The sequence below is a fragment of the Ruditapes philippinarum genome, unplaced genomic scaffold (genome assembly GCF_026571515.1).
Source record: "Ruditapes philippinarum isolate M1 unplaced genomic scaffold, ASM2657151v2 ctg2432_1_1_1_1, whole genome shotgun sequence".
NCBI classification, from domain to species: Eukaryota; Metazoa; Mollusca; class Bivalvia; order Venerida; family Veneridae; genus Ruditapes; species Ruditapes philippinarum.
The window spans coordinates 89138-101917 of NW_026852842.1; the positions used below are offsets into that span (position 1 = coordinate 89138).

At 33.6% G+C, this 12780-nt stretch overlaps 1 protein-coding gene across 2 annotated transcripts in view; it reads right to left on the reverse strand.

Annotated features, from left to right (window-relative positions):
• Positions 1-10631, reverse strand: part of LOC132725985 (phosphatidylserine synthase 1-like) — a 33457-nt gene extending 22826 nt beyond the window's left edge. For both annotated transcript variants that reach the window (XM_060711224.1, XM_060711216.1), the window contains exons 1-4: positions 10410-10631; positions 1658-1749; positions 939-983; positions 391-509 (exon numbers count right to left, since the gene is read on the reverse strand). In XM_060711224.1, coding sequence (XP_060567207.1) covers positions 391-509; positions 939-983; positions 1658-1749; positions 10410-10624 — 471 coding nt within the window. In that variant the 5' untranslated portion in view covers positions 10625-10631. The remainder of the gene's footprint in view (positions 1-390; positions 510-938; positions 984-1657; positions 1750-10409) is intronic.
• Between the last annotated feature and the right edge of the window lie 2149 nt (positions 10632-12780).

Below are 12780 nucleotides of genomic sequence, written 5' to 3' on the forward strand. Positions count from 1 at the left end.
AATGGATGGTTTGAAACAATTACAATGTCAGAATACTTCCATGTGACCCATACCCATGGAATTGGGAATTTCAGCAATGTTTTGTTAAAAATTGGGAAAAACCGCATGACTTAATTTTGCAAAGAATCACTGTCTAGGATGGCATCTTCAAACATTTTAGCACCATAACAGTGGAGAAGCCCTTATTTTCAAAGATTTTAGAATTTGTAATTCAATATTTTTATTTCGTAACTTTTCATTGGGAATTTTTTCCTGTGGATTGGGAAAATAATATACTATTTTCAATTGGGAATGACCAAATATCGCCTAAAAAACAAGCCAAAAAAATCCCTGACTGGTCACATTGTATTACAGGTACTTAAGCATTAAAATTTAGGAATACTAGCAAACCTTTTCTCTGAGTGTATGATTTCGAAGGTCTGGGTATAACCATTCTATCATCTTCCTCACGTCTCGTCTATTTTGGAACAGAATAAATAACAGTAGCATAAAGTAGACCACGCTGAGACCTGTGGGAAAAGAATTTGATGAATTTGAAACTCAACAGTACAACAGAAATATACAAAAGTACTTCTTTATGTGTTTAAATAACAAACTTTCAAAACTAGAAATGATTTTAATGACCATATCAACACTGTCTCTAAATAAACTGGCACCCAGTTATAACGCTCAGGAACAATGTGGTGGCTAAAACCGTGCTCTGGTAAATTCAAAATGGCTTACTGCCATGATCCGGAGTAATTTACCACCACCACGTATCACCACATGATACCTTGCAATTTATATTTCTCAATTATATATGACTCTTGATTGGAAATAAAATTTATTCTATTCTTTTGTATTTCAAAAGAAAGACTCAAGGAGGTGCATATAAGTATATGGAGAAATATAGAAATATAATAGTTTAATAGCATTTAAAAGAAACTAGAGATTCTTACCAAAGACCATTCTCCAAAGTGCAGGATGAGGTCTTGTGAAAGGGCCTGTAATAAAAAACAAAGTTCAAATATTTGCATTTTTTAAACATAAATACTGTAAAATCAGTAATATTTGTGGGACATTAATTTTCGTGGATTTCATATCCAAAAATTTAGACCGCAACATCAAATCTTCTGAAGAACCTTGCTTGTTAACAAAAGCAAAATCCTTGGATTTATGAGCCCACGTCTCCCTTTATTATTTTTATAGCATGTAAGCAGTTGTTCAAAGAAGGCAATAAATAACTCATTAATTTCAAATAGTTCTTCACCTTAAATCAGAGAAAACTTTAAGAAGTATAGGCTACTTAAAAGTTCAAATAAATCATCCTTTATATCCTTCTGTTGGCAAGTGAGTATACACATGCACCAGTGCTGCCTGATCAGGGTCTGCACTGTCCGCTATTCCTTCAGTAAATTTCTTGAAACTTTTGTAAAATTGAAAATGGTTTTGTCCAGATTGACAAATGGACAAGTCCATTTTAGATATTAACCATGGTATGGGTTTAATACTGCCCTTTTCTTCTGCAGATATGTACCATAAAAGATATTGTATGCATGAGCCTTAAATCATCATACACATCATGTAACAAGCATATTATTACACAGTTAAAGGGCATATTAATTCCGAAGAAACAATCCTTGTCTTATTATCAAAAACAAAATATAGTTGTACATACCATTGGGGAAGGCTAAAACACTGATCACCAGAAAGAAGAATATAACGCAACAAAATCCCCGCCAAATGTTTGCTTCTTGTACGTGATCATCTCTGAAATCAAAACAAGAAAAAAGACATTACTAACAAATTGGCTTAGAACACATGGCTGAGCTTTTCAATCAGAGAAATCAAATTTGATGGAAAAAATCAATGCAAAAAAGTGATTTTTGGCAATTTCGAGATGTCCCCTCGTAGCCATGGTAACAGGAAATTTAAGACTGAGCATGTCGTTACAAAGGCAATGGTACAGTCAACATTTGTGCCAAGTTTGATAAGTATTGAAGCATTTTTGATAGTTTAATAGCAATTTGAACTAGTAACTGGAGACTTTTCAGTGAAAGCAGCCATTTTCACAAAATGCTCATGCGGTAATAGTTTAAATATGCAATTATTCAACATCAACAAGAAAAACATCTATGCTAGAGATCAACAAATTCATCTGATTAAATTCAATCAATATCTATATATTCTCTTACCATTTTCTCGTACAGTTGGTTAAGAACATTGACAATGATTATAAACTAATAAAAGTTTTACCTCATGTATAAGGTCATTCTAGATCAGCTGAAGGAAACCTCCTATTCTTAACAGGAACAACTGACCACTTCCTCAGTCAGTCATTAAAATAACATAACAACTGACCACTTCCCTAGTCAGTCATTTAAATAACTCAAGATTCACTTATTTCCATTCCATAGACTTATCTCATTATATAGGATACTACATATTTACTTTAGTTCCCTATTCTAAAAATTAGAATAACTTCCTATGGCTATCTATGCAACCGAGCTATGAATACCCCCCCCCCCACAACCCATCCCCCACTATGGTTTTACTAATTATACACACTGATTCTTAGTTTGCATCGTCGCATGGGTAGAATCAGTTGTCTCTAGCTGACCAAGGGGAATAATAATACTAAATCTAGAAAATATTAACACTGATGCAGGGGGGAAAAACAGGATACAAAATGTAAAATTGAAGAAAAGTATATTAAAGAGGGGGTACTTATCACAGACTTTTTAAGCAGTTAAATGTGGGGGGTATTTCTAGGATCAATAGTTTCCTTAAGTAGAATTATCTTGTAAGAAATTAGCAAGTTGAAAAAGCAGGGGAAATGACTAGACACATAAATTATATAACTGTGTGTTAGCAGCATTTATTTTTTCCAACTGCTTTTGGAATGTTGCAGGTACCAAACAAATTAGGGGAAAAAATGCATCGCTTTGGCTCAAATTGGCAATTTTACATAAACTGGCCAGTTATTCACGGGGTGTTTCTTTTACCCAGTGAGACATAAAAATTATGCATTATATACATTTTAAAACAATGTTTATTAAATTAAATGATTTTTTTCCCATATTGTCAAAATTGAATTTGCATATTATCAAAATACAGCCAAAGTTTGAGGGAGTCCTGATAATTTTTTATAGTATTTATTTTTTCTACTTTCCTGGAAAAACTTGTACGCCATTGGCTACATGGCCTATAGGAAGCCTACACCACAGGGTAAAGCACTTTCATGGGAAAACGGGAAAACTTAGCATATATCAGAATGTTCCGAACATCTTATCGCAGCATCTGAATAATTTCTAATAATACACCTTAACATAACATAATTATCTGATAATTGCTTTTTGTATAATCTATCTGCATACAGTACCAGTCTATGATTAGGGTTCAAGCAGTCAATAAACAGATATCAACCCAATGTAAATAAATGTGATAATTTCTTGTAAGCATTATGCTGCATCTTTATTCTCATATATTTTTATCTTAGCCTTTACTTTGATAAAATCATTTTGCTGTAACAGGTATGTACAGATGTTTTCAGTACCTTGCGAAAGTGAAGGCAACTAGTACTGGTAAACTGCTTGACAGCCTGGGCAATGTGGTGGCAGAACTCACAGTGCTCTGGTAAATTTAATGTGGCTTACAGCCATGATCGGGAGTGAAAACTACCAGCACTACCACCACCAAATCTGTGCTTTCCAAGCAGGCTCAACACTTAGGCAGTCGACTTATAATCCCTAAAACTTCTTCCCATGAAAAATAATTAAATATTGAAAATACATACACAAACATTCCCTGGGAAAAAATGCACTTCTCACTAACCCAACAAAAACCGTAAAAAAAATTCCTCAATATTTTGCCTTTTTCACACTCGTGACCTATTTCTACTTAGATTTAAAGTGTATTTCCATTAAAGCTGAATGTTATTTACTATTCAAATATATCTCAAGACAATGCATAATTTTACATTTTCACAACAAGAGATGGGATAATAATTCTGTCAGTTTTTATGACATATTTCATTTATTTATTTCAAGGCTGATACAACTTGGTTAAACACATGCATGTATAATTTATGTAACTTATATAATAACAAGAATTTGAAACAGAGTAACCAAAATTGCCCACCTAAGGGAAGTTTTAAACTAAGCTCAAAATTGTGCTATTTTTAAAGATTGAAGTATGGATCTGGGTTTTCAGTGCAAAATCTTGATCAATGATAGATCTGCACATGCATAAATTCATTAAAGATTTAAAATAGAATGAAATAGCTCCTGTGTATGTGTCAACAAAAATACATTTGTATTAACCATTTCAAAACCACAAAATGTGACAAATTATATGAAATACGAAATCAATACAATACAGACAATGATGACCTTTAATTACCAAGAGACACCTTGACCTTTGAGGCAGGGGTCTGAGTGCTGCACCTGACACATCGTCCTCTTCTACAAACAAAAATGGACACAAAAGTGCGACAAACAAACAGATGGACAGAGACTACATCCCCTTTATTGTTCAAAAAGGCATGGCACAATTTTTCACTAAAAACTGTCTACATATAAGATTATCTTCAAAATTTCAACAAAAATGTTTTTTAAGGTTGACCTAAATGGCAACAAATACAACCAGCTAGCCCCAACTACCCATCCCTGCAACACAACCTAACACAACCAGACTCTTTACTGACTGTTATTTATTTGCTAGTCATCATCCCTACAACTCGCAATGGACCCTTCTAAATTCAATTTAAGACAAACCCTTCACTAAAATTTGGCAGGCTCAGAAATAAGAACAAATACTAATGGTTAGCATTTACTTGAAAGTGTTGCTATGACTAACAAGAGGGCCATGATGACCCTGAGGTCGCTCACCTGTATATAGCCCCCCCCCCCCCCCGGGCCAATTTTTACCCCAAGGGCTTTTATTTGTTTATTTGAACAGACTTGGTAGACACCCATAAGAAGATGTTTCATGCTAAACATCTAAGTTCTAGCTCATTGGGTTTTTTAAAAGAAGATTTTTTAAGTTTTTACTATACACATATAGTTAAAAACAATGACACCCCTGGGGCAGGGCCAGTTTTGACCCCCGGGCTTTTATTTGAACAAATTTTGTAGATATTTACTTAAAGATGTTTCATGCTTTATATCTAAACTCTAGCTATTTGGGTTTTTTCAAAGAAGATTTTTAAGTTTTTGCTATACACATATAAGGAAAATCAATGATCCCCCCCGGGCGGGGCCAGTTTTGACCCCAGGGCTTTTATTTGAACATACTTGGTAGACACCCATTAGAACATGTTTCATGCTAAATATCTTAGCTCTAGCTCTTTGAGTTCTTTAAAAGAAGATTTTTTAAGTTTTTACTATATGCATATAGGGAAAATCAATGACCCCCTTGGGCGGGGCCAATTTTGACCCCAGGGCTTTTATTTGAACAAACTTAGTAAACACTCATTAGAAGATGTTTCATGCTAAATATCTTAGCTCTAGCTCTGTGGGTTCTTTAAAAGAAGAATTTTTAAGTTTTTACTATATGCATATAGGGAAAATCTATGACCCCCTGGGGCAGGGTCAATTATGACCCCAGGGCTTTTATTTGAACAAACTTGGTAGACATTCACTAGAAGATGTTTCATGCTAAATATCTAAGCTCTAGCTCTTATGGTTCTTTAAAAGAAGATTTTTTAAGTTTTTACTATATGCATATAGGGAAAATCAATGACCCCCCGGGGCGGGGCCAATTTTGACCCCAGGGCTTTAATTTGAACAAACTTGGTAGACACTCACTAGAAGATGTTTCATGCTTAATATCTTAGCTCTAGCTCTTTGGGTTCTTTAAAAGAAGATTTTTTAAGTTTTTACTATATGCATATAGGGAAAATCAATGACCCCCTGGGGCGGGGCCAATTTTGACCCCTGGGCTTTTATTTGAACAAACTTGGTAGACATTCACTAGAAGATGTTTCATGCTTAATATCTAAGCTCTAGCTTTTTTAAAAGGAGATTTTTTAAAGTTTTTACTATAGACAAGTGACCTCGGGCGAGGCCAATATTGACCCTAGGGTTTTATTTGAACAAACATGGTAGACACTCACTAGAAGATGTTTCATGCTTAATATCTTAGCTCTAGCTCTTTGGGTTCTTTAAAAGAAGATTTTTTAAGTTTTTACTTTATGCATATAGGGAAAATCAATGACCCCCTGGGGCGGGGCCAATTTTGACCCCGGGCTTTTTATTTGAACAAACTTGGTAGACATTCACTAGAAGATGTTTCATGCTAAATATCTAAGCTCTAGCTCTTACGGTTCTTTAAAAGAAGATTTTTTAAGTTTTTACTATATGCATATAGGGAAAATCAATGACCCCCTGGGGCGGGGCCAATTTTGACCCCAGGGCTTTAATTTGAACAAACTTGGTAGACACTCACTAGAAGATGTTTCATGCTTAATATCTTAGCTCTAGCTCTTTGGGTTCTTTAAAAGAAGATTTTTAAGTTTTTACTATATGCATATAGGGAAAATCAATGACCCCCTGGGGCGGGGCCAATTTTGACCCCCGGGCTTTTATTTGAACAAACTTGGTAGACATTCACTAGAAGATGTTTCATGCTAAATATCTAAGCTCTAGCTCTTTGGGTTCTTTAAAAGAAGATATTTTAAGTTTTTACTATATGCATATAGGGAAAATCAATGACCCCCTGGGGCGGGGCCAATTTTGACCCCAGGGCTTTTATTTGAACAAACTTGGTAGACACTCACTAGAAGATGTTTCATGTTAAATATCTTAGCTCTAGCTCTTTGGGTTCTTTAAAAGAAGATTTTTTAAGTTTTTACTATATGCATATAGGGAAAATCAATGACCCCCTGGGGCGGGGCCAATTTTGACCCCAGGGCTTTTATTTGAACAAACTTGGTAGACAATCTATAGAAGATGTTTCATGCCAAATATCTAAGCTCTAGCTCTTAGGGTTGTTTAAAAGAAGATATTTAAAGATTTTTCTTTCGGTTGCCATGGCAACCAGAGTTCTGCATGGAATTAAATTCTTTGAACAATTTTTAAAGGTGACCACCAAAGGAACATCCTGTGAAGTTTGGATGAAATTGGCTCAGTGGTTTATGAGGAGATGTCATTTAAAGCAAAAGTTTAAGGACAGACAACGGATGGACGGACGGACGGACGCCGGACGAAAAGCGATCACAAAAGCTCACCCTGTCACTTTGTGACAGGTGAGCTAAAAATCCAACTAACAAAAAACTACAAAAGAATTTTGAGCAGTATTGTCATTTGGACAAATGCCTATAACATTATTCTGATTCAGCCTCTATTTATACCCTGCTTTGATAGAATCAATATAATACAAGATTACTGACTTTGCAGCTGACAAAACCCTCGCTTTGTCACAGAAAAAGTAACTTCCTATCAAGATGACATCTGTTACATCTATTCACATGCTCCTTAATATTGTAACCAAGTTAACAATTATGGTACTGGCTTAACGCACACAGCTCATGTAATGAAATCTCAAGTTCAGTGATTTATCTCACTTAATTGGGAAGCTTGATTTTGGGAAAAATTATAGCTAAAATTGCTGATTTGGGAAGTAAAAAAGCTGGTTTAATTTCAGATTTTTGGGAAAACTGCAAAAAATTTTGGGAAGAGGCCTTTTTTCGGAGTCTGTTATATAAGTAGGAAAATCACTGAAGTTAAAGCTGTTTTGTCATGCAACACAGATATTTTAAAATTCGCATTTCTTTTATTATTTTTTTTTTTACTTTTTATTAACATTATCATTAATTTTTTTCTGTTGGATGGGTGGCATAAACCAATTCCACTGTGGAAGCAAAATGAAGGGGATTTTTTTTAAATCTTTATCAAGTGTTGTAAACATGTAATTTAAATGGACTGTTGTTATAATCGTACATTCTTGGACAATATACAAGTATAATTTATACCAATAAGGAAGACATAACAATTTAAAATCTCCTTATAAATCCCTTGTCTATTATTTCCTCAAAAGCTTATAAAAAGAAAATACAAGAGTAGTACTACGTATGTCCTAAAGTTAGCATAATTTATCTGAGATCAATAGCAAGTCCATACTTGAAAAGAAAAATTTCCTACATGTATAATGTTGGTTTTGGTGTCTTTAACTATCTAAGTTGTCGCTTTTAAATTCCCTTTCTAAACTTGAAAAAGAAATAAGGAAGAAAAAATCTTTAAAATAAAGTAGGGCATCACAATTAATAATTTACTCCACCTTGGGTGTAAATTATTCATACACTCATAAAAAGTTCTTGTAAGACGATAAAGTTTCCTCTCCTCGTTTAACAATATTTGGCAGGAGGATGAACGCGTAAAATTGTGAGAAAATGATACAATACTAGTAATTAGGACACCAACCATACTGCCAGGCTACAGTAGTCCGAGAAAAGCCCTGTTTGTATTGATCTACTGTTACATTATTGATTTTAACATACATGTATTAAGATAATTATAAGATAGTTATGTGGTCTTATGGGAACAATAAAATCGTGATACATGTACATTTGAAACAAATTAACACTCTCGAACTAGGCAATATTACGAATATACACTGTAAGAATGTAACAACTTGCCAATATTATCAGAATAAAGCCAATGCAGACTGTACTTCATAAAAATAAGGCGGACGGTATGAATCTGGTTGTTTTTTACAATTTTCACACCATTTTTAACAACATGTTTTTGGTCATATCTTGGCGTAGATCAAACAAACAAGCCTTCCTGGATAACTAACATGCAATTTACCAATTTCCCCACAAGTGACCGACAACTAATCCCCAAATTTTGTAACCTGCGATGAGAAATAACTGACTATTAGACTCAATATCTGAGTGACATGATTTGTCACTGCGAAACTGGCACAAACTAATTGATCGGATTTTAATCGATAGCCTGATAATAGGTAGTATAAAAACTTGTAAAGGAACAAAATGTTAAAGTATTTTTCAAATAACAGAGAATATAATTCTATTCCCTATGTATTCAAGTGCTCATCCTTATAAGAAACATCCACAGGCGAGGCGTGTTTCCTTGAGCAAGAAACATTACACTCATTGCTAAGTACTGGTTAGTTCCAGGAACAGATTTCGACAGTGTTTCAATAAGCTTTGCCTTATAAATAACTTCCTACAAAATCAACTATAATGAATTCTATATAAACTAAACCAAATATACATACATGAATTCATATGGGTTTAACTGAGATTGTGTACCTGCATGTCAAACAGATTACATGTACACTGATGACTTTACTTACCTACTAGCAAGTTAACTGGTCTAAACAGTTTACTAAACAAATTTTATTTAAAGGCCTAAAGGCCTCAAAAACCCTTCTTTCAGTGTCCTGTCATAGTTTCCAAAAAGATACTGATTGGCCAATTATCTGAACTATCTTTTGTTCTGTTGTTCTTTTTTTTTTTTGGCAATTAGTATAGTTATATAGTAATTTAATAATTTGTATGAAAGTCAAAATACTACTTTCTTCAGGTGATAAGTATCTTACATGCACTAAAACCATCATTTAAACACTATAAAACTCATGTTTGCCCTTTTTAAAGATACAAAAAAATTATTATTTTCTCAAACTCTTTGGCTGGTTCAGGATTCTCGATCTACAAAATCTGCAGCCGATATTCTGCAAAGTCATCCACCAAAATAGTATGTTTTTTTTCCCCTCAAAACATATAAAATCTAACAGAAAATATTGAAAAGTTATGCTGTTTTAACTTTTTGACAAGTAATATCAATCTGTTTTACGTAAATTTTGTCAGCCAGCGGAATATTGTATAGTTTCTCTGCACTGTTTTCTATTTCGATATCTTTATGAATGCACCTGGAAGACTTTCGTCCTCAAAATGTCTCAAACTAGCAAGTGGTATAAAAAATATATACATTGCTTTAAAAAAGAAAAAAAAACACGAAAGACAGAATAGTCAATTTTAAAAATGTATCTATAAATGGATATATGAAAATATGACTGTATGAATAAAAAAATGCTGATATTTAATTACTTAATTGATATTTGACCGAAAAAAAATCCCCCATACACTGAAATTCGCCCTGATGAGGACAGCCACCCACTTCCTCAAATTGGACTTAGGGCTGCGATAGGCCTAGGCTACTCAAGGACACCACCCTCCCCATCTTTCTCCTTCAGAAATATTGGGGAATTCAAAATTTGACATATGAACAACTGGCACTGTGGCCTACTTTGCAAGGTTCAGAATCGTTAACCGACCACACAACAATACGATTTCCAGAAATACAATAGGATCACACTGTCAAGATTGATCGATGAATGAATGATGTTAACATGTGTCGATGTGATACCAAGTTACGCAAAAAAAAAAACAACAATTACACACTGACCTTGTAAATGCAAAATACAGGAGACCGCAGATCGATACAGTCAACAAAGTGATTGTATGAGGTTTATAAAATACTTCCAAAGAGATATCATCGACCCCTTTTTCATTGATAAATCTAAAATGATCTTCATCGCCCTCTTTATTTTCCTCCATGATGTCTGCTACAGACTGCTTTTCGCTTTGTAGCGTGAAACTATAGTGCTTGACCTTTGACATGCGATAAATTATGAACCCGTCAAATTAAAGAGCCAAGGGAGGCTACTTCGGTTACAGTAACGTGGTTACATAAATTACGCAATATTATGGCGCGTTTTATCGCCTCATTTGTAATCGATTAAATCCATGAATAGAAAGATTTTTAATGAAAGAAAGAGATAGCATTTGTGAAATAATTTTCATTGGATATAGTTGCTCTAAAAATAGATGGGCTATTTATATTTTTAAAGTGTCAATTTTGGTTTTATAAAACGCACAGACACTTAATTGGAGTACCAATTACATGTAAACGCCTTAAAATCCAAAATAATTACATTTGTCAATTCCAGCACATAAATTTATCATAGAAATCTATGCAATTTAATATACGCTGTTTTGAAAAAAAACACATATGTTCGCTTCTTCTTCTTCTTCCAATACTGTACATAACCCACTCTGGAGCATTGACGTACAGCTAGGGTTCACTTAATTATTAGATGTATTTTTTTCTGCTCGTACCCATACAAGTCAACCCGGCCCCAAGTCAACCCGGCCCCAAGTCAGCCCGTCCCCAAATTGGTCAACCCGGCCCCAAACCAATGTTATTTCTGGTCAACCCGGCCCCATTTTTTTTATTATTTATTTTGCTTTAAAATATAAACACTTATATTTTACAAAGTAATTATTTTTTATTATTTTTTCTTGATACGATGTTTTATAATAATAAAATGATTTTACATGCAAAATATCGTTAAATTTTGTCCATAAATAAAAAAGTTATAAGTTATATTCGAATTACGTTCTATAAAAGTCATATCCGTAGCGAACAGAAGATACCGAATATGACTTATATTTTATAAATTGATTATTTTTTTATTAACTTTTCTTGATTAATAATAAAATGATTTTATATGCAATATATCGTTAAATTTGGTTTATAAATAAAAAAGTTATAAGTTATATTTGTTTTTGTTTTTGTTTTTTTTATATAATATAAAATCATATCCGTGAAGAACAGAAGATATCAAATATCATTATATGACTAATATTTTATAAAGTAAGTGGTTTTTTTTGTCTGGATTACAGTGAAATAACATGCAAATAATCGTTAAATTTGGTACAATTAATAATAAATCATTTTTATTCCATCATACAACAAGATGACTTAAATAATTTTCTTTGAAAATATATATTTTGGGGCCGGAATGACCGATTTTGGGACCGCATTGACCAATTTTGGGGCCGCATTGACCAAATAAAAATACTGTGGGGCCGGATTGACCAATTTTGAGGCCGGGTTGACCAATTTTGAGGCCGGGTTGACTTGGGGCCGGGTTAACTTGGGGCCGGGTTGACTGTAATTCGCTCGTACCTAGGACAGAAAGACACATTATATATTATTAGTCCCATGTATTCATGAGCACTGTGTGAAGTAAAAGATGCACTGCTAATAAACATATATGTCCTGAGATTTCATTAAAATTTTGCAATAAAACGTCATACATACGGTACATATATGTCAACGTCATAACATAATATTAGTTCATGTAACATCATCAAGGATGCTAAGCTGAGCTTCATAGGCCGATTTGGGGGCGTTTTCCCTTGTTATTTGTCATCCACTTCTTTGTGAGATCTCGAGTTCCCATATTTTTGTATATCCTCAATTTATCATATACACAATATCAGTTTCTTTTACATCTTATAGACGATATTTACGTACGTGTACATACAAATTTTCTTGTTGAAATAACTGCATGGACGCGAATCTGTTCGTTTATTGTTTACTAATTATTATAACTTCACTGGGTTTGATAAAAATTTGCATTTAAAAATTTTTTTGACAGATCCACAGCCTTTTCAAATTGTCTTTAATTAATTCAATGATTTCGCCTTCTACGACCTCAGGATTAAATGACATTAGGCAAACGTCTTACGTTGTAAAATGGCCTTTATTAATGCTTTAATATTTAATGTATATATTTTCTTGAAAAGAAGTATTTTATTATAACTTATATTGATGGAAATACACTTGTGCAAAATCATTTTAGGCCGAGGCGGTATACTTTTGTTTTACAGCCATCGTCCGAGACTTTGTGGGACAACCCTCATACTTCAATATTATATTAGTCCACATTTTTTTTAACTTTTAACTCTGGTCGAATTTTAAACTGTTT